Below are 23,260 nucleotides of genomic sequence, written 5' to 3' on the forward strand. Positions count from 1 at the left end.
CTTGTCCTGCCCCGCGTCCCCCAGCGGAGAGACCGGCCCTCCTCGGGGCGGCCCTACGGCGGTAAGCCCAGTCGGGGCCGATTCACCGCTAAACGCGTTTATCACCGTGACGGGAGGGGGCGCTCCGAGGGACCGTCAGTGCAGGCGGTGAGGTGGTGACTGCGGAGCGCTTCTCGCTCCTCTCGTCTCAGCAGGAGACCGCGCCAGCGCTGCGGGCGGGCCCATGAAGAGAAGCATTGCTGTGGTGCAGGAGCCCTGTCCTCATCCACACCGTCTGGGAAACAAAGCTGTAGGACCCGCTGGGAGTGATCCAGCGCCTACAGCCCAGGGGGAAGCGCTAGGAGCCAGCAGCTCCCCACCGCAGACAACCTTCTCTGCTGCAGGATGCACAGGAGCTTTCGTTCTCCAGCTACTGTGTTGTGTGGGACAACGTTCTCATGTCCCCTTCCATCTTACTTACAGAGGACTGAGTGTGAAGTAACTCGGGTCTCACACACATAGGCCAGACTTCAGGTGGGTCCAAAAGGAAACACTACAAAAGCAGGAGTAGAAAACAAAAGCATGTTTCACCAGGCAACGTGTTTACATTGGCAAACGGGAGGGCAGCTGCCAGGGCACTCGGGATGCAGTCTCAAGGAGCCTTCACAGTATCACAGTATGCTAGAGATTGGAAGGGACCTCAAAAGATCATCTAGTCCAATCCCCCTGCCAGAGCAGGAACACCTAGATAAGGTTACACAGGAATGTGTCCAGGCGGGTTTTGAATGTCTCCAGAGAAGGAGACTCCACAACCCCCCTGGGCAGCCTGTTCCAGTGTTCCGTCACCCTCACTGAGAAGAAGTTTCTTCTCAAGTTTAAGTGGAACCTCTTGTGTTCCAGTTTATACCCATTACCCCTTGTCCTATCATTGTTTGCCATTGAGAAGAGCCTGGCTCCATCCTTGTGACGCTTCCCCTTTATATATTTATATACACTAATAAGGTCACCCCGCAGTCTTCTCCAAACTATAGAGACCCAGCTCCCTCAGCCTTTCCTCATAAGGGAGATGCTCCACTCCCTTAATCATCTTAGTTGCCCTGCGCTGGACTCTCTCCAGCAGGTCCCTGTCCTTCTTGAACTGAGGGGCCCAGAACTGGACACAATATTCCAGATGCGGTCTCACCAGGGCAGAGTAGAGGGGAAGGAGGACCTCTCTCGACCTACTGACCACCCCCCTTCTAATACACCCCAGGATGCCATTGGCCTTCTTGGCCACAAGGGCACAGTGTTGGCTCATGGTCATCCTGCCATCCACTAGGACCCCCAGGTCCCTCTCCCCTACACTGCTCTCTAACAGGTCGTTCCCCAACCTATACTGGAACCTGGGGTTGTTCCTGCCCAGATGCAGGACTCTACACTTTCCCTTGTTATATTTCATCAAGTTTCTCCCTGCCCAACTCTCCAGCCTGTCCAGGTCCCGCTGGATGGCAGCACAGCCTTCTGGCGTGTCAGCCACTCCTCCCAGCTTAGTGTCATCAGCAAACTTGCTGACAGTACACTCAATTCCCTCATCTGAATCATTGATGAATATATTAAATAATACTGGTCCCAATACTGACCCTTGAGGCACTCCACTAGATACAGGCCTCCAACTGGACTCCGCCCCATAGACTACAACTCTCTGGCTTCTCTCCTTCAGCCAGTTTGCAGTCCACCTCACTACCTGATCATCCAGACCACACTTCCTCAGTTTAGCTATGAGGATGCTGTGGGAGACTGTGTCAAATGCTTTGCTGAAGTCAAGGTAGACCACATCCACTGCTCTGCCATCATCCATCCACAATGTTATTTCCTCATAAAAGGCTATGAGGTTGGTCAAGCATGACTTCCCCTTGGTAAAGACATGTTGACTGCCCCTCATAACCCTCTTATCCTTGATATGCCTTAAGATGGCATCAAGGATAAGGTGCTCCATCACTTTCCCAGGGATGGAGGTGAGGCTGACCGGTCTATAGTTACCCGGGTCCTCCTTCTTGCCCTTTTTGAAGACTGGAGTGACATTTGCTTTCCTCCAGTCCTCAGGCACCTCTCCCGTTTCCCAAGACTTGGTAAAGATGATGGAGAGTGGTCTAGCAATGACTTCTGCCAGTTCCCTCAGCACCCGCGGGTGCATCCCATCTGGACCCATGGATTTATGGATGTCCAGATTGCTCAACTGGTCCCTAACCCATTCCTCATCGACTAAGGCAAACTGCTGCAGTGACCTGACTTCATCTGAGGTCTCAGGGGTACAGGGCTCTTCAGGACTGCCTCCGGCAGAGTAGACAGAGACAAAGAAGGCATTCAATAACTCTGCCATCTCTGTATCTTCTGTCACCAGGGCACCCACCCCATTCACCAGTGGGCCTACCTTGCCTCTGGTGTTAGTTTTATCAGCTATGTATTTGAAAAAGCTCTTTCTGCTGTCCTTGACCCCTCTTGCCAGATTTAATTCTAAGGAGGCCTTAGCCATCCTAGCTGCCTTCCTACATCCTCTAGCAGCAGCCTTATATTCCTCCCAAGTGGCCAGCCCCTCCTTCCATGACCTGTAAACTCTCCTCTTCCACTTGAGCACCCCAGTTCAGCATCAGTGTAGAGGCCATATGCTTGGGTGAGAGCACAGCGATGGCACAGTTTCACCAGAGTACCTAAAATCCTCTTTGGCAACACCAGTTTCACTAAGAGCTTTCCCCTCCAGTGCCCACAACGCTAATCTTTGAGTCCCTGGTGACTGGTTTTGAGCCCAGCTCTCAGAAGTGACACAGCAGACGAGCATGTCAAAATCCAGTCAGGTTTGGACCGAGTTGCTGAAACAACCTCCCCATAAAGAAGGCAGTGGGCAAGAATGCATAAAAGTTGTAACACGGCTCAAAATCATCACCACAGTGGGTGTATTTATTTCTACCCCCACCCCCTGCAAACAGAACAGGCAGATGCTATTTTCTGAGCAACTGAAGGTTTGGAAATGAGTTTTTAAGTGTGCCTAAGCCCTTCTCAGCATCACACTGTGACGAGTCTGAGAGAGTGCTTTGGACAACACAGCTCTTAAGCTGCTTTCACACAAAACAGCTGTCAGGTCCAACATCTCAGTGTATGCACTGCCCAGCATTCATGAACAGTAACTCTGGTAGTGGCAGCACATACGCTGGCAAAGCCCTCAAGAACTGTCAAGAGAACCCCCCGAGGGGTATACAAATGAGGGGAAAGAAATAATAAGAATTAATCACATCAGTGAGAATCTGGATTTGCTGTAAAACAGCCACAGGTTCCTGATGCCAGGAATCTGGTTCAGTCCCACTCCCTCCCTCCCAAAAACCACAGCTCACACACTGCCAAGTTTTGTGTGTATTGTTTATTTTTTTTTTTTTTTTTTTTGAAATAAAAGACAGGTTCCAGGATCCTAATCATTACTGTGCTGTTTGTGCAGGACAAAAGAACTTCAAATACTAAAATGCACAAGGCAAGTTGAAACAAGCTGTTTCGAACTGCTCAGCAGTGCAGGCTCAAGCACTTATTTGCAATGGCTTTACTCTTTGTACAGTTGGTTCTATGTAGCAATGCCTGTATATAAAGAATATAGTACATACTATGGTTTTCATTGTCAATTTACAAGAGAAAAAAAATAAATATTTTTCATTCTTATTATACATTAACACTTCAGTAGAAAGTTACAGCTGTTGTGTTGGCATGACCTGCAACTTCAGGAGGAACAAGGGCAAGCATGCCTACCTACTAAGAACTCTAAACTATGACTTAGTAATAAATTACAGAGGATAGATACCAGCCAACAGAATACAGATTATCTGAATTCAGTACACTTGTGATTTTTGCTCTGAGGAAAAAAAAAAAAAAAAACCAAACAAAACCAAACCAAAAATAATCTCACAAAATACAAAAGCCAGCAGCTTGCATGATGTAAATAAGACAAACCATGTGTGGGGTAAAGCCTTTTCTTCAAATGTTTGTAAATGATAGGCTTGTGGTTTCAGGCAGAGAAGTAGTTGAGCTGGTCCTTGCACCCTTCACACATAACTAGCACCGTAGAGATGCAAGGACCTCAGCAAACACCTAAATTTCATGCTTAATAACTAAAGCATGCAATTTGCAGAGTTTGTGCATTGTTTATACTCTGTTTATTAAGGTTATTGTGCAAAATAAGATTCTCAACCACTGAAGGTGTTTCTCTTACTCTGTTAAAATTATTAGCAACACTTCTGAAGTTTAGCAGGCCTGTGTGAGATTAATGAAAGGAAAATCGTACTTGTGGTTCACCCTTGACTGCTATATACAGACACTGTACCACTGAATTGGCAACTGGAAAAACAACAGCAGCAGCCTGAATGTCCTAAATGAAGTGGGAGAAAAATGAGTTAATACGCATTGCAGTTTACTTAAAAATATATAGATATTTTCCAGTGGCACAAAGCTTTGTGCAGGTGGATCTGTCAGTGCAAATTCATATACATGAGGTACCAATTTATTCAGGCCAGATCTAATTATATGTATGTTACAATCACTGTCTTAATTTCCTGTTGTCAGGTAGAGGCTGACAAGCTGTCACACTGAAATAAAATCAAAGTCAAAACATTTTTTCAGCATACTCAGTATCAGATCATTGTAAATTTTCCTACAATTTTGTTTCTAAACTTTCACTCCTCAGACTTCTTTATTTTTAAAAAACACACTTAGTGTTACTATTTCTTTTTCAAGATATGAGACTTGATTATAGCAAAAGTTAAAACTATCTGTAAATTCAACCGATGACTATAACTGGCTGAATATTGTAACATTGGTTGAAATTTTAGTAAGTACTGTCAGGAAGGGCAAACATAGTTATTGCTATTTGGGGACTTAAAAATAAACCAAACAAACCTGAAGGCATAGACAGCATTGTTCCAATAGTGAAAGTTAAATAGACACACATCAGCATTCTACCTAGAATCAGTCCTTTTGCATTTGAACACTCTTTAAGTTATCTACAGAGTTCTCTTCCAAGCAACTATGATGACATTTACATGGAGATATGGATTTAAAGTGGCTAACTGTGGGACACACACAGCTTTTCAACTCTGGTAATTCTTTCTTGAGACGTTCCAGCTGCTCCACCTGGAATATGTTTGGTTGTTCAGGATTCGAGTCATATATCCTGAATAAATGAGAAAAGAAGAACCACTGATCAGTATAACACAACAGCTCACAGAGATGCAGACTAGATGAAGCAACTGGGTTTTTTTCCCCAATAGAGTAAAATCAGGTGTCAGCAAGTCTGTAAAAACAGTATGTCTGAGGTTAATACCTTAAGTTGCACTCACGTTGCAATATAAAATGGCATTCCTTTTGCACAACGGTTAATATTTTATTGGATATACTCAAGAGCAACCCACTGGCATCTACCTCACTCTCCTGAAAAACGTGATTTTACAGGTGGCACAGAGCAGGGAAGTAATACGAGCAGTGTTCCAGGCTTCAAACTTAAAAGCATCAAAGAAATTTCAGAGCCCTGAGATTATTTGAACATGCTGTGATACACTGCTTGTACATAATACAGAACACAATTTGTACTTGCTGTTTCAATAAGTATTTTCACACACACAGTTCAGAACCATTTTTTAAAATTACCATTACAATATGAGATGAAGAGTGAAAAAGAAAACAAAATATCTGGTCTTTATTCATACTTAATGCAAATTTAACTACTTTCAATACTGTACCCTCTTTTCACTTTCTTATTTTCACACATGTAAAAAAAGCTGCAGGATTTGAACTGTCATCATACCAGACAGTCCAAACCCAAAACACATTCTGAGTTTGACAGTGCAGCCGCTGTGCGTAACTCAAATACTATTTTGGTGCAGTTCATTATAAAGCAAAAGCATTCATGTTACTGTAATCTAACCTGGGTACAACACTTGTTGTGACATCCTGATCTCCTGATATTGATTTCTAACATCATCATGTTATTTATATGCAAAATCTAAATCATGACATCCAGTTACCCTCACGTTTAGCTACTGTGCACAGGTTCAGGTATTGTAGAACTCCAGGTTTATCTCCTCCAAATGAAAACTTCTGGAAAAAGAGTCTTTTAGAGCCTTAGTCTGTTAGGAATATTCATACTTCCACTTATGATTCCTTCAAGGAAGCAGTTTGGGTTTATTGCATCATCGTTTCTTCTTTCATATCATAATTTCAAGTAAGTCCAAAAGGAACAAAATGTCACAACCAAAACAATGGAGAGCTATATGATATAGCGCTAAGGTGCCTCTTCTCCCCAGCAAGACTAGTGAAATGGTGGCAAATCCAAGACATCAAAAATAATGATGCAGCTCAAAGAGTGATATGGTAAATGGATTCAAATGAGGAAACAGAAGGCATGGATCACATTCCATACAGTAAAATCAAAGACAGTTTATGTAAAGAAACTCCTAGAAGTGAGGACAAATGCTGTCCAGTTTTATGGCACATTTTACAAATTACTTGCACAGCACCTATAACCCAGTACGGGCCTAAGATGTGACCCAAAAATCACCTAATAGAAGTTACCTGCAAAATAAAACCCCAACCTTCCTTTCTTCAAGGATGCAGGTACAACCTGTGCTTTCTTCAGCTGAGTTAGCTTACCTATTACAAATTTCTTTGTGCATTTAAGACAAAGCACTGAAATTAGAAGATAGTTTTTTTTTATACAGTAGCACACCTTAGGAACTCCAAATCTTACGTCTTCCCCATCAGTCAGACACTAGAGGAGCAAATGCATGTTTCTAAGCCCCTTGCTCCTAAAACATGGCTAACCATGTTTGTAAGCAGTTTCTGGCAGGTATTTTATTAGTTCTTTACTAGGGTCATGCACTGAGCATGGAACTGACGTACTTAGCTCCCATCAGGTGTTTTTGTCACCTCTGAAAACACATACTTCCAGCAAGTCCCAGTCACAGCTGGTTTTCTTTAGTATTGCTTAGTCCAAAAGCAGCGTCAGCAGCACTGAAATACTGGTTTCATGCTAAAAATTTTCTGAAGCTCGACTGAAAGTTTTCCTTTTTCTTTACATCTCAAGGTAAACTTGAGTTTACCTTGCAATTCACAAAATAGGAAAGATTTAGACTGCCACTGCATTGCATCTTAATTAGATCACTGAGTAGATTACAAATCAAGTAATACTAGTTGACATCCTACATATATCCATACCAATATTTAAAGTAACATTCAGTTTCAGGCAAATAAACCAGCACAGATTTAGACAGTTTCTAGTTCTGAGATGTCTTTTGAATGCTTTTGCCTTTATTTCCAGCTAAATTTGTGTTAGTTTTGGAAAGTTACTATTATCAATAGAGCACAGGGCTTTTGTCTGCAAATGCAACATGCAGCCATATGGAATTGTATGGAACTGTAGTGTTTATAGAGGAGACAAACACAGTGCAGATTCTTATGGAGAAGCTTTCAGCATAAATGTTTGAGGATTACTGATTCAATATTTTCATGCAGCTGTGTCTATTATTCAACAAACAGAACTCAGATAATTTAAAGTAAACTTAAACAAACAAAAAAAAAAGATAATGCAAGTGGGAGTTGGCACCCACCCCCTCTCCACACTGGTATTTAACAGATAGCCAACTGCTGTAAAAACATAAGGCTGCCTTGTTCTTACTGACTTAACTATATTCAGACATAGAGATATTTCCTGGATTGTTTACAAAGCTTATCCAGGAGAAAGATACTAGATAAAACACCCCACATATCCTGCTTTAAAATTAATACTTTTTGCCAATCTGAAGAGTTTCACTACAATAAAGTTTCTTCTCTAAATAAAGTCTAAGCATTGAATTAATACAGCATTTTAAGCATGAGATTTGTCTGCACAGAAGATATCCAGTCATGCATTTAAAGTACTTTTCTAGATTAGGGCCCACATGAAAGCCTGGAGGCAGAGGTGGCACCTTTTCTGTAGGTTGCCCTTTTCACAAGCAGATTGGCTACTTTAGATGCTGAGATGACTGCTAGCTGAACATAAGAAAAAAGCAGGATATTGTTCCAGCAACTGCACTAGAGCATCCATTTGGTTTAATGACTTTGGGTATGTTCAATGATGCACAGCCCAAGTGGAGAAAGGACTGGATGGGGAAACAAAAGCAAAACCAAAACAAACTCTTTCCCCTGCCCATGAGAGATCATTCTTTAAGTAGCGTTGGCATCTGTAAGCTTCGCAGATTTAGTCTTGCAGCTTTTTCTCCATGCAAAACAAAGGCAGACCCCCTACCTGCATTTTCTTATTGCCCGACACTTGATATCAGCAACTTTTGGTATTCAGGACACAGTTTTTCTGCCATCTTCACAAGTGGCTACAATGTTTTGCCCAATTCTACATGGATGATTAAAGTTCAGAAAAAAAAATAGCTTATAGTAACCATCTCTACCCAGACAGTTTGTAATCTTTGAGGCAATCACCACATGCAGTAACAGTAACTCAGGGCCATATCCAAGCAACCTAAAATTCACTAACATTCCTGTATTCACTTCCTACCTTATTCAGACAAATTACTTCAAGTATCTTAAGTGTTAAGGTCTAGTAAAACACCACCACAAAACACCAGCCACAGCAATTTTTAATATATGGACTTGCTCTTAGGTCCAGAGAACAAAAATCCTGCAGCAGTCATGGAAAGAAACATATCTTGTTTCAGCCCTGGAAATATTGTGGAATTTGTAGGAGCAACCATAGCATAATGGTATGAGGTTCAACAAGGCAAAGTGCTGGGTCCTGCATTTGGGCCGCAACAACCCCATCCAGTGCTACAGGCTTGGGGAAGAGTGGCTGGAAAGCTGCTCAGCAGCAATGGACCTGGGGGTGCTGACTGATGGCTGCTGAACACGAGCCAGCTTGTGCCCAGGCAGCCAAGAAAGCCAATGGCATCCTGGCCTGTATCAGCAATAGTGTGGCAGCAGGGCCAGGGCAGTGATTGTCCTCCTGTACTGGGCATTGGTGAGGCCACACCTCAAATCCTGTGTTCAGTTCTGGGCCCCTTACTAAAGCAAAGACATTGAGGTGCTTGAGCAGGTCCAGAGAAGGGCAATGGAGCTGGTGAAGGGCCTGGAGCACAAATGTGATCAGAAACAGCCAAGGGGGGTGTTTAGTCTGGAGAAGGCTCAGGGGAGACCTTATTGCTCTCTACAACTGCCTGAAAGGAGGTTGTAGTGAGGTGGGGGTCAGTCTCTTCTCCCAAGTAGCAAATGATAGGACAAGAGAAAACAGCCTCAAGCTGCACCAAGGGAGGTTTAGATTGGATATTAGGAATAATTTCTTCATAGAGAGGGCGAGGAGGCATCGGAACAGGCTGCCCAGGGCAGTGGTGGAATCACTGTCCCTGGAAGTGTTCACAAACTGCGCAGATGAGGCCCTTAATGACATGGTTTAGTGGTGGACTTGGCAGTGATGGGGTAAGTACTGAACTTGGTGATCTTGACTTTTCCAATCTAGCTGATTCTATGATTCCAAAAAATGGCTTTACACTAATAAACAGATTACTGCAGTCCCTACTTATTTCTGGACCTAGGAACAAGTACATACATCTCCTCCTTGAGTTCTGCTCCAGATTAGTTTCAAATTTACCTACTTCTAAACTTCAAACAGCACAGAATGTGGATGCTCACACCATACCTATTTAATATCAATTTAAACTCCTACCTACATACTCTCAAATGATTTGAAGGACCGCCTCTTTACCCAGCAGCTCCAACTCTGAACGGAAACACCTGCTGCCAGGTTTTACACTTAAACATGCCATACAGGACTTGACTTGGAGGTACCAACCACATTTTGAAATGTCCAGCTTGGGATATCTGATGCAATTTTCAGAAAGTGTCTTGTTCCTTCTAAGGAACTGATATTAGGATTAAATTTATTCTATTCAGACAAATAGTAAATTCTGGAAAATAACTGAGAATTATGAAGGAACACTCCAATATTTGGTTTGACATACAGGAAAAAAGTCAATACCACTTAGAAATTAGAGTTTAGAATCTCCAACAATTGCACTGAGATAATTGTTTGTTACTCAACTGCAGTTTGTAACTTGGAAAAGAAAGAAAAAATGCACCACTGAAGTACATTTTTTCAACAGCTTTGGAATTACTATTGATTTTGGGGTCCTTCTCAAAAAAGTGAAAGGTGTCAACAAGATGGAAGAGATAAGAGTGGTAAGAGGAGACACGAATACTATGAATAATCTAGATGGTCTAAATAGTGCAGGAAGGTTAATTTCACACACACATACTCGCCGGTTAAATCCACAAAGGAATTCAGCCTATGAGCAATTTCAACGAATTGGATAGTCATCAAAAGGTAAAAGGTGTTCTGCTATCATACAGCAACTTATAACACACCGGACAGCACAAAGGGAACATGAAGCATGACATGTAGCAGACTTGCTGCCTTGACATAAATGCAACATTATTTAAGCAATTAAGTATCTAAAGTAGTAAAAGCAAGGTGAAGTCAGAAATAAGGCTGTCATCCACTTTACTACTTTACCCTAGTAGTGCGTATCTATTACTCAGGAGTATTAAGAACTTCAGAAGGCTGGATTAGTAGACATCAGATGAGCATTTCATAGGAACAATTTATGCATTAGTATTTGAGTAAAACACCCCACCTGTCTGTAGACTAATAATTTATCACTTCAAGTTATGCATACTACAGGATCAGATTTCCTAACAACCCTATGACTGTACACTAAAGAGTCAGAGTACATTTTGTTCATCTGCATACTAGTCCAGAGATACTTTTCATCTACTAGAAGGGCCTCAATCTTGAGTTATAAGAGAGGCACAACATGTAGCACTGCTGTAGCAGGAAAGAGGAATTATGTTTCAATTACTTCAGTCTGAAGCTGACCCTCAGGTAAAAATCTTGTAATTCTCTTTTTCCACCAATGAATAGAAAGACACTGTATACAGTACAAGCAGGGAGACCTTTGGCAAACCAGAGGAACCTACCACTCTGGAAGGACTCTCAATAATCAAGAACAGATTGAAGGGAGTTAACTATTTTTTATACTTGGAACTTAGAACTCTAAGAGCAAACTATTTCGTTCCTTGCCTCTAGATACCCCTGACTCTTAGTTTTCGCTTCATAAAACAGAGCCCTTAACAATTACTTGATCTTCTCTCTTCCCCCCCACCTATTTTTTCCCCCCCAAAGTAAAACAATATGCAACAATGTCCTTGCTAAAGCAAAAGGGTTTAAAGTCTTCTATAACTGGACACTTCAGTTACATTTAATGCTTCCCCAGTCACATACTGTTTGTGAAATCTGAAATTCAATTTCAAATTTCCATTTGAAATTTAATACAGCTGCCCAAATTAATCATCAGCTTGTAAAAATTAATTTCACACCTTTTATAATAGAAAAGCTAAAATTTAGTCTGCTTTGTAAGGAACTAAGGTAACACTTTCATTCTAAGTTTTACCATGGTATTCTGATGTCCACCTGAATTTTGTGTGGAACTACTTTCTGAAGTGACTAAATTTGACAATTTGCCTGGGTATAACTCCAAGCTAATTTTAATAGGAAGAAAAACAGTTGAATTCACAGCTTTGAAACACATCAGAATGTTGGCAAAAGTTCAAGTCATTCAAGTTGTGTTAACTATTTCCATAACTAAATGTAGAAAGCTGAAGACTTCAGCCAAACAGTTCAATAACACTGTCCTCACCATGTCACATAAAAATTTTAAAAGTCACCATCAGAAATGTTAACAGCAATTTAAAAGTCCATGCTATGCACTAGATCTTTAAAGAATCAAATTACATTTAAGCTCACAAAAACCAGTTATTTTCCCTCATATATATACAGTTGAAAGAGCAGGAGTTAGTGTTAGCCTTGTTCTTGACCTGGCCTTATGGGCTTCTTGTACTTATGTATGAAAGGAAGATATTCTGCACCCTGTCAACCAAAAAGCAATGTGAAATTTCACCAGAACCAGGATGCAATAATCTCTCAGCTGTATTAGTTACTATTTTTAAAGCACAATTAAGTACCTGTCATATATCAGCCCATGAACACCATATTCTCTCAACTTCTTCCTGTTGTCTGGGTCATTTGCGTCGTCACCCCATGAAAAAATAACTAGGCCCTTAGATTTGGCCCTTTTAACAAATGATGGATTCCTCAGCAGATCTTCAGAGTGCACATTAATTCCCTGAAAAACAAGACTTTGATTAAAAAACATGTTTCTGAAACACTCCCACATCAGGTTTTTGAGCTTTTGACACCTGCACCTCCTTACAATTTCACTCATAATAAAGAGCTTATTGATAACACTATTTTTTGAACACTTTTAAACAGATACTTGAAATGAAGGACATTATTTTGGCAGTCACCACATGTTACCATTTTTATGAGGTTAGTTGTAGTTTTAAGCATTAGTGTCAAACCAAATAACTTTACAAGTAGTAGTAATTTTGTTTCCTTTTACTGCAGAGTAATACCAGAACTGGTCAGCTTACCAGCAAGTTTTCAAACTGTGCAAAGGTAATGGCAATAGAAGTTGTACGAGATCTAAGATCCATAAGTTCTGGATAAAGTTTAGATTCTCCTTGCGTGAGAAATAACACAGGATACTTGTTTTGCTTGTGCCGAACCCTGTTAGGAAAAAAAGTTTGTAAGTAGCAAATGCATTAAAAAGCAGGGAAGTTCAATCTTGAGGAGAATTATGGCCTTCGATTTGGTTTTGTCCTGCCCATTTACCCTAGAGCGGTATTTCATCAGCGCAGTCTCTCATCAAATGTCATCTCCATAAAGCCTTTCAGTAACAGTGCTAAATCACTTCTGGTTACAAAGTACTACAGCAGATGGTTAGTTTCGATGTATCCCAACTGTTCCTACTCTAGTTTAACTCCTATGCTTTCTCTGCGCCCCAATACCCTCAATGCGACATCCCACAACACAAAAGCAAACTGCTTAAAACTAACTGATCAAAAAAAATTCAACTCAAACATAGGTAATCCAAAGTCCTTTCATTTTCTGTCCTTTGTGACCTTTTCTGTTGTGTCAAGAAAGACTGAAGCATTCAGGAAGGCACTAGAAAAAAAACTAGCTACTTGGACTTTGTTCTCCTATCTTATTTTTGGCGCAGCTCAGATGGCAAAGTGGTCTTGCTTCAATTCCCAACTGTTAGGCCCAAACGTTAGGTCCATTAAGATTATGTGTTGTTTGTTTCTTCTTGGGTAGTCTTATGTCCAAAGTAAATTTTACCGTTAAAAAGAAGAAAGCAAAATACATGATTCATCTCTTGTTAACTTACATAGTACAAATATCTGCATGAAAAGAAGAAAACACAATTCTTCTTCTTCCAGCATTCATCAAAACAGTTTTTAGGATAATATCTAGAAAAAGGTTCATATCGAAGTAAGTTGACAAGTTGCCATCCCACTGTCCATCCTAGAAAAAGGAGAAATTTCAGCCATTTAGATTAATGCTTACTAAAATTAATCAGCAATGGTATCTCATTCAACCTGAGCAAAATGAGAATTCAGTTTGCCAGTCTGAATACAGAAGTCACTCCTTCAGCCTACTGAGCGCTAGGTACAGCTCCATAGAACTGTCGGTCTGTGAGGTATTGCTGTTTGAATTCAGCTGCAACTTCCACTAAAAAATTCAGTCATCCCATCCAAGGAGAGAGTTTCTAGGAAGCCTTTTCTAATTTTGAACACACAACGGAATTCCATGAAAGATCACTAAAAACTATTACAGATATTTTGTATTGCTATTTCCAAATATAAAAACGCAACAGCAAATTTGTAGAAATAAACTAGGTCCCCTTTGTCTTTGAGAATAGCAGGTACCAGTCTTTCTGCTATCTCTGAGAGCATTAGCATGTCTCCAAGCATACAGCCTTCCATCTACTACTACTAGTTTCTTTCGACCACTCCAGACTTCCAGTCCTAGCCTTGACAATTGTTTCCTTCTAGTTGAAGCACTAAGCAATCCAGCAGAGTCCACAGTAGTGCTAACTAGAAGGGAAGAGTTGCTTGTATTACTGCAGCATGTTGTAGCTGCTCCTGCACCAGCCCAGGAGAGTCAAATTCAGACTTGTCACTTTTCCCATGTACAGCATGCCTGATTTGTTGTGATCCACTGACTAATAAAGGGTCTTCAGCTACAAGCAGTCTGAGCTGCACTATGACCTCAATCCTATAAATACTTCCTACTGGTTTTAAGCGTAAGTTTGTTCATTTGCTAAAGTGATGCTACTATACTCACAGTTTTAAAGACAGTGGGTTACAATAAAGAGAGTCACATTAAAAACCCCAAAATTATGCCTTTGTAGCTCATTAATTGCCAGGTTAAATTACGAGCTGTAGCCATGAAAATGGCAAAGTATCAAAGTCAGTCACATGTACATTTTACTTACCCTTTGCTGGCAGATCCATTTTATTTCTATGTTGAACCCAACATCTTCAGAAACAGAATCCAGGACCTGAAAAAAAATTCATTCTAAAGAGACCTCACAGCAAAGGAGGAAACTACTCTATGAGGGCAATTACTGGAATAATACATTAGCTTTTAACACCAAGGGGGTCTATAAGTAGAATAAAAAACACTTAACACAAAATACACCTTTTTCTACTTCAGCTTTAAGTTAGGAAATACATAAAAACAGATGAAACCTTAAGGACAAAAATCTGACAAGGTACAAAGACACCTTAACATGTGTGAGAAATTCCCCATTTGTACTCCTAAAGAAGAAATGTTTTTTTACTTCAGCAGGAAGGTTTTTTGAAGGCAAAAAGTATCATAAGTAACACATAGTCCGAAGTATGAAAACCATGAGCTTGCCATTATGATGATCAGAAAAAGAGTATGTGAAATTCTTGTAAAGGACTATTTGTAAGGTGACTTCAAATCAAAAGGTGAAGCTAACAGCTAATGAAATTAAGGAAAAGTTGGGTAGATGATTCCTTAACCCTATAAAGATAACAGGCAGAGAGGAAAATAACACGCCATTTCTCACAGGAAGAAAATGAAATTTAGGGACTCAAAACAGGTAGAGGAATTGAACCTCAACAGTTTAGTCTGTTACACAAAGTTCTTGATTTTCTGTAGTTAATCTGATTAGACAGTAAAAAAAAAAGTGAGGCATATGACCTGTACCTGATGCCTATATGCTCTGGCACAAACCTATAAATAATTGGATATTAATAATCTCCATAATCCAAATAAAAAGCAGTATTATTGTACAAAACAAGTCCCAAAAAGGCATGTTAATGGGCAGTTTGGACATTAGGAAAAACAGCAATAGTGAAAAAAAATGTAGCTCTAGGAAAAGAAAAAAAAATCACTTTAAACAGTATGAAACTTTTTTGGTCAACAATCGCAGATGTTTCTGTGAAAAATAATCCAGCACAAAGCCCAGAGTTGGCAAGTAGTCATAAGCAGGAACATACTAGAAATTAATTAACATTCCTCTTGTGTTTGGCTCTGCTAGATGAGACCATGTTTGGTTTTTGCTGTTGCTGGGAGTTTTGATGGTGGTGGTCTTATTTTGTTTGGTTTGGGGCTTGGGTGTTTGTTGCCTTGTTTGGTTTGGGGGGGTGGCGGGGGGCAGCAGGAGGGGTTCCCCAAAATTAGAAATCTGTTGTTGATGCATTAAAACGTAAAGCCCAGATGTCAAACAGCTGTAAAACTGAGCGTATCTGAAGCAATGGAGCTTGAGTTTATGAATTAAGAAGCTTTAAATATATACAGACTATTACTTTTAAGCACTGAAAAGGATACAACGGCCAACAATAAAGCCTGTGTTCTCAGGACCAGCATTGATATCGAAGGCCTAAAACCAAAAATGTTATCCAGTGCAAAACCAAAAGATGCTGTTTTCCTGTTCAAGAGTTGTCATCTTTATTGGTCTATATTCACTGCTTACTCTCTGCAGAGAAGGAAATGGCTGCATTTCAAAAGCAGAGTTTTCTTCTTCTTTAAAAGATGCTGGAAAGAAATACAAAATATTGCATCAGAACAAATAGCAGTACTGCTAATCCCAGCAAGAGAAGACTAGCTGACAGTCATAAGGCCTTTAAGAGTAAACAATGGAATCAGGTCTTTGATTACCTAAACCTGTTGATTGCCTTTTGATTACCTAAGACTTCCTCCCTCTAACACCAACATACTCCAACAACAGCGTAGGCAATTCCTGTTTTGCAAGTAGGGAAAATTTTTGACTCCCCTTTAAAAGCCTTGCCAGAGTATTTATCAGAAACAGTTTCTCCTGTCCCTTACTGTTTCAGTCATTGGATCAGATCCAGTGGAAGCAGCCTTGCCTGTTAAGGCTTATGTTTATTTTATCTTTTCCCAGATGGGCAGGACATGCAAGACACTTTGCCAGTTTGCTGTCACTATAGAAAGGGTGAATTAAGGCCAAAAATTCGCAGCACCAATAAGACACCCCACAGCAGCTACCAAAGTACTTGCTAGCACTTCTGAAGAGCTGCCAAAAAGGTAAGGTTAGAGAAGCATAAGACTGGACATTAGTGGTAATTTTGTTAAGAATATTCATAAAGATATATTTATCTATGCATTTGTCTTCTACCCTCCTGTCCCCTCTTACTCAAGGGAGTAAGTTCTGTCCAGGTATTTACTTTCCAGTGAAGAACTCTACTGCATGCACAAAATTCAAGCAACTACAAAAGCATTTAGAAATGTTCAGGAAGAAGCCAAATGTGACTAGAACAAGTGACTGCAACCACAGTATATATAAATATCATTACATGATAACAAATAAACCTCAAGACTTGCAAACCAATGTACATACCATTGTGGTCTTTTACTTTCAGGGCAGTCACATGAGCCAGCTAAAGAACACAATAAGGCTAAAATTAACAAATACTCTATCCACAGAGATCTTACTACATGTAAAATGTAACTAATTTTCTTTATAAACTGGTTTTAAGTTTAAAGGTCCATTATAGGCACAGTTTTAATAATTTGTAAAAGAATAAAGGAAATCCTAATACACAATATATTTCTTTCAGACTTTAGAACATGATGATTCCAAGGAAAGCTCAAAAACTACCTGTAAGTTTTCTTACTGAAAATGCAGAAAACATGTTCAAGAATAGAAACACTCATAATATAACATGATGTGAAGAAGTCCAAATATTAAACCCTTCTCTGTTAGATGTCAGACTGTTTCCAAACAAGTGCAGACAGAGGGCTGACAGTGGTTTTATAATGTAGTCACATACTGCGATCAGGCCAGGCACAGAGAAGACTCCCTTGCTCCATTCAAATTCTCTCTCCTCAAAAAGGAGGAGACCAAGTAATTTTAACTAGAACAGCCATGTGTTTCTTTAACTGAGGACAGATCTCTCAGCTGGGTCTTCAGCAGCCCAGTCTCATCTCGACACCTCTTTTATGTAGGCAGGGCACTTCTGTTCAGAAGATACAGTGACACCCAATTAAATAAAACCAATCAATTAGATCTAGCCAGTCCAGTCAATCCATACCACTGAATCACAGAACCATCTACACCTCCACATGCACCTCAAGAGAGTAATTCAGTATAATTTAGATCTCCCTTGTTAACAGAGGAACATTTGAAAATTACCACTTTGCAACAGGTACCTTTTTCTTCAACAAAGACTCCAAAGCACTGGCTTTCAATGAACCCTACCACCACCTTCAGCCTTTCTTACTTTTTATAAAATACCAGTTTTAGCATAATGGTATGGATCTACACAAGTTGCAGACCATTTTTCTAGAAGATAGAAGTAACGAAATAATGAGATGCAATAGTAATATTCATGGAATTAGCTGCTATTTCTACTTGTACAATTTTTAAAACTTGTACTCCCCCAAACTACCTAGTTACTGCTAGTGTAGCTTCATACACAATTTGAAATTCTACACATAGCATATCATACTAGCCAAAGTAACAATACCTTCAATAACTGCAGCTGATCAAATGTGAGTTCTTTGACTGCAATCTCAAACAGTTCCAAAGGCTCCGTATCCAGTTTCTTTGATAAGAAATAATACATAATTAAGCATTGCCGAAAACTACAGAAAAGCCTACATGCTCTTAATATGGTAGCATTAAAGGCAACTGATTTTTTCTCTTTTATTTATAAAGATACAAGTTATATTCTAATGAGTAAGATGACCAGATTTCAGGAGAGAAAAATGTGTCAGTTTGGAAGAAAAAAACCAAAACAAAACCAAACAAAAAACACACCAAAATTTGGTCTTTCATGCAAGTCAGATGCTTCACTGTTCTTTCTTCAGAAAAGGTTAGCACATATATTCTGTAAAAACTTGATTGCTTAATATATTCAGGAAAAAAGTCTCCAAGTAAAGAAATACACTGAAAATACTTTAAGGCAGCTCAGTTTATTATTGTCTATCCAGTCTCAAAAAACTAGTAAGTCAAGTGTCCTGGTAAAATTGAGACACACACCCCACCACCAAAATAAAAGATCTGATTTAAAAGAAATTCTGTCAATCCATTTTTCACTTCTCCTCTTCATTATAAGGAAATTTCTACTCATCAAGACAACACTGATTCAATATATGCTTAACATGCATTTCCCTTAGTGTCCTGGGTTCAGCAGTGGCAGTCAGTTGTTTTTTTTTTTTCTCCTTCTTAGTAGCTGTTGCAGCGCTGTGTTTTTGATTTTTGGCTTGGGAACAAAAACTGATAACACCGATGTTTAGACTGACCAAGGATTTTGTGAGTCTCATGCTCTGCCAGGGAGGAGTTTTGGAAGTTTTGGAGTTTTTCCAGTGTTTTGGAACTTCACCACCGAACAAGTGCAAAATCCAGAAGAATTAGTAAAACACTTAAATGAGGTGTGCTGTCATCCTGGTCATACCAGAGAGGGACAAATCATGTCAACGTGCTGGGGCTTGGCCTATGCTTACCGGGCCTTGTTCAACACTATCCAGCACCTTCAAAAGGAAAGAAATGTCCCTGGATCTGAGGGCGAAGCAACAGACAGCGCAGCTACTCCAGCTCCGAGCACAGCAGCTACACCACCCCTAGCGACAAGTACAGCCACTACTCAAACTTCGACTGCAACAGACAGTGCAGCTACCCCAGCGACAAGTACAGCCGCTACTCAAACTTCAACTGCAACAAACAGCGAAGCTACCCCAGCTCCAACCACAGCAGCTACACCACTCCCAGCGACAAGTACAGCCACTACTCAAACTTCAACTGCAACAGATAGCGAAGCTACCCCAGCCCCAACCACAGCAGCTACACCACCCCCAGCGACAAGTACTGTTGCTACTCAAAGCACAGTGATAATGACTGCAGCTAAACCAGAGGACCAATTCGTACCAATATCGATTGCCCCCATATGCAAGAGAAAAAGCAAAAAAGAGGCAAGAAGGGTGAAGCAAGATGAAGAAACAATGTATTCACCACCCAGGCCACCACCTGATCAGGAGTCATCATCCCATGATGAAGAAGAAGAAGAGGTGACTTCTCGACCTCGGACCTCAACCGAGCTACGGAATATGCGAAAAGATTTTACCCGTCAACCAGGGGAGCACATCATCACCTGGTTGCTACGATGCTGGGACAATGGGGCCGATGGTCACGAACTAGGAGGTACGGAAGCCAAGCAGCTGGGATCACTTGCTAGAGAAGGGGGAATTGACAAAGCAATTGCAAGAGAGAAAAAGTCCCTCAGTCTTTGGAGGCGGCTCTTGGCAGCTGTGAAAGAAAGGTTTCCATACAAGGACGATGTTACGAGTCGCTCGGCCAAGTGGACTACTTTAGACAAAGGCATCCAGTCTCTGAGGGAATCAGCCATCGTAGAGATGATCTATCACACCAAACCGAATAACGGAGATATACCCATAGACCCAGATGAAGTCGAATGTACACGACCCATGTGGCGAAAACTTACACGGAATGCACCGTCATCATATGCCCATTCATTGGCAACAGTAACCTGGGGTGACATAGTAACACCAACAGTGGATGAAATGATTCACAAACTCCGAGAGTTCGAAGACAATCTCACCCCTTCCATCATCTCAGCTGTGGAAAAACTGTCCCAGGATGTCAAACAATTGAGGGACGATCTATCTGATTTATCCAGCTCCTCACGTGTACCAACATACGTCTCAGCTGTTAACAAAAGACGTCCTATTGTTCAAGACAGAAGATATAGAAGGCAAACACCACGGGCCACCCTATGGTTTTACCTGCGGGATCATGGAGAAGACATGACGAAGTGGGATGGAAAACCTACTTCAGCTTTGGAGGAACGGGTGCATGAATTGAAAATAGGAACAAGGGTCAAGACTAATCATCCCATGAGAGCTGCGGCTTCAGTCTCTGGTGAGCAGGTTCCCAGATGGAGCGGAAGAGCTGATTTTACTCCAGCTCCTGTGATAATGAAGAATAATCCCTTTCAACACGACTTAGGTGTCCAACGTTGTGATGACTGTTAGAGGGACCCTGCCTCCAGCCAGGTGGAGGTAGGGGACAATCGGATTTACTGGACTGTGTGGGTCAGATGGCCTGGCACATCAGTCCCGCAGAAGTATAAGTGTACCCTGATGCCGTCAAGCTGTCAAGGGGTGGAACCCATCTATATCTCTGGAGTGACAGGAGGATCCCAAGAGTTGACTGTACTGGAGGCTGAGATCAGCCTGACTGGAAGGAAATGGCAAAAGCACCCCATTGTGACTGGTCCAGAGGCTCCATGCATCCTCGGCATAGATTACCTCAGGAGAGGGTACTTCAAAGACCCAAAAGGGTACCGATGGGCTTTTGGTATTGCTGCTTTGGAGACTGAGGAAAATGAGCAGCTGTCCACCTTGCCTGGTCTCTCAGAGGATCCCTCTGTTGTGGGGTTGCTGAAGGTCGAAGAACAACAAGTGCCAATCGCAACCACAACAGTGCACTGGCGGCAGTATCGCACCAACCGAGACTCCCTGATTCCCATCCATAAACTGATCCGTAGTCTGGAGAGTCAGGGAGTGATCAGCAGGACCCGCTCACCCTTTAATAGCCCCATATGGCCAGTGCGAAAGTCTAATGGAGAGTGGAGACTAACAGTAGACTATCGTGGCCTGAATGAAGTCACACCACCATTGAGTGCTGCCGTACCGGACATGCTAGAACTTCAGTATGAACTGGAGTCAAAGGCAGCCAAGTGGTATGCCACGATTGATATTGCCAATGCATTCTTCTCAATTCCTTTGGCAGCAGAATGCAGGCCACAGTTTGCTTTTACTTGGAGGGGCGTCCAGTACACTTGGAACCGACTGCCCCAGGGGTGGAAACACAGCCCTACCATCTGCCATGGACTGATCCAGAATGCACTGGAACAGGGGCAAGCTCCAGAACACCTGCAGTACATTGATGACATTATTGTGTGGGGTGATACAGCGGAAGAAGTCTTTGAGAAAGGGAGGAAAATAATCCAACTCCTGCTGAAAGCTGGTTTTGCCATAAAACGGAGTAAGGTCAAGGGACCTGCACAGGAGATTCAATTTTTGGGAATAAAATGGCAAGATGGACGTCGCCAGATCCCTACAGATGTGATCAACAAAATAATAGCAATGTCTCCACCAACTAATAAGAAAGAAACACAAGCTTTCTTGGGTGCTGTGGGGTTCTGGAGAATGCACATCCCGAATTACAGTTCGATTGTAAGCCCTCTCTATCATGTAACCCGGAAGAAGAATGATTTTAAATGGGGCCCTGAGCAACAACAAGCCTTTGAGCAAATTAAACGTGAGATAGTTCATGCAGTAGCCCTTGGACCAGTCCGGAATGGGCCAGATGTAAAAAATGTACTGTACACCGCAGCCGGGGAGAATGGTCCTACCTGGAGCCTCTGGCAGAAAGCTCCAGGGGAGACTCGAGGTCAACCCCTCGGCTTTTGGAGTCGGGGATACAAAGGATCTGAGGCCAGCTATACCCCAACTGAGAAAGAGATACTGGCAGCCTATGAAGGGGTTCGAGCTGCTTCGGAGGTGATTGGCACTGAAGCACAGCTCCTCCTGGCACCCAGGTTGCCCGTTCTGGGCTGGATGTTCAAAGGCAGGGTCTCCTCTACACATCATGCAACCGATGCGACATGGAGTAAATGGGCTGCACTAATTACACAACGAGCTCGAATAGGAAATCCCAGTCGTCCAGGCATTCTAGAAGTCATCATGGACTGGCCAGAGGGCAAAGATTTTGGAATGTCACCAGAGGAGGAGGTGATGCGTGCTGAAGAGGCCCCACCATATAATAAACTATCAGAAAGTGAAAAGCAGTATGCCTTGTTTACTGATGGGTCCTGCCGTATTGTGGGAAAACATCGGAGATGGAAGGCAGCTGTATGGAATCCTCAACGACAAGTTGCAGAAACTGCTGAAGGAGAGGGTGAATCGAGTCAGTTTGCCGAGGTGAAAGCCATCCAGCTGGCCCTGGACATTGCTGAATGAGAAAAGTGGCCAGTACTTTATCTCTATACTGACTCATGGATGGTGGCAAATGCCCTGTGGGGGTGGTTGCAGCAATGGAAGCAGAGCAACTGGCAACGCAGAGGTAAACCCATCTGGGCTGCTGCACTGTGGCAAGATATCGCTGCCCGGGTGCAGAACCTGGTGGTGAAGGTACGCCATGTAGACGCCCATGTACCCAAGAGTCGGGCCACTGAGGAACACCAGAACAACCAACAAGTGGACAAAGCTGCTAAGATTGAAGTGGCTCAGATGGACTTAGATTGGCAACATAAAGGTGAATTATTTTTGGCCCGGTGGGCCCATGACACTTCAGGTCATCAGGGCAGAGATGCAACATACAGATGGGCCCGTGATCGAGGGGTGGACTTAACAATGGACACTATTGCCCAGGTTATTCACGAGTGTGAAACATGTGCTGCAATTAAACAAGCCAAACGGTTAAAGCCTCTTTGGTATGGAGGACGATGGCTGAAGTATAAATATGGGGAGGCCTGGCAAATTGATTATATCACACTCCCACCAACCCGCCAAGGCAAGCGCCATGTGCTTACCATGGTGGAAGCAACCACCGGATGGCTGGAAACATACGCTGTGCCCCATGCCACTGCCCGGAACACTATCCTGGGCCTTGAGAACCAGATTTTGTGGCGACATGGCACCCCAGAAAGAATTGAATCAGACAATGGGACTCATTTCCAGAATAACCTTATAGACACTTGGGCCAAAGAGCATGGCATTGAGTGGGTATATCACATCCCCTACCATGCACCAGCC

General features: G+C 41.9%; 1 protein-coding gene across 2 annotated transcripts in view; it reads right to left on the reverse strand.

Moving 5' to 3' along the window:
- Window positions 1-3,610: 3,610 nt before the first annotated feature.
- The window catches only part of GPCPD1 (glycerophosphocholine phosphodiesterase 1), a 49,292-nt gene continuing 29,642 nt past the window's right edge, over window positions 3,611-23,260 (reverse strand). Inside the window, exons 13-20 of one of the 2 annotated variants that reach the window (XM_080614605.1) lie at window positions 17,950-18,027; window positions 16,821-16,860; window positions 15,936-15,997; window positions 14,427-14,492; window positions 13,317-13,453; window positions 12,520-12,655; window positions 12,052-12,212; window positions 3,611-5,164 (exon numbers count right to left, since the gene is read on the reverse strand). In XM_080614605.1, the coding sequence (XP_080470731.1) occupies window positions 4,960-5,164; window positions 12,052-12,212; window positions 12,520-12,655; window positions 13,317-13,453; window positions 14,427-14,492; window positions 15,936-15,997; window positions 16,821-16,860; window positions 17,950-18,027 (885 nt within the window). In that variant the 3' untranslated portion in view covers window positions 3,611-4,959. The remainder of the gene's footprint in view (window positions 5,165-12,051; window positions 12,213-12,519; window positions 12,656-13,316; window positions 13,454-14,426; window positions 14,493-15,935; window positions 15,998-16,820; window positions 16,861-17,949; window positions 18,028-23,260) is intronic. The other variant, XM_080614606.1, reaches the window with a different exon arrangement.

Source organism: Psittacula echo, assembly GCF_963264785.1.
Source record: "Psittacula echo genome assembly, chromosome: 4".
NCBI classification, from domain to species: domain Eukaryota; kingdom Metazoa; phylum Chordata; class Aves; order Psittaciformes; family Psittacidae; genus Psittacula; species Psittacula echo.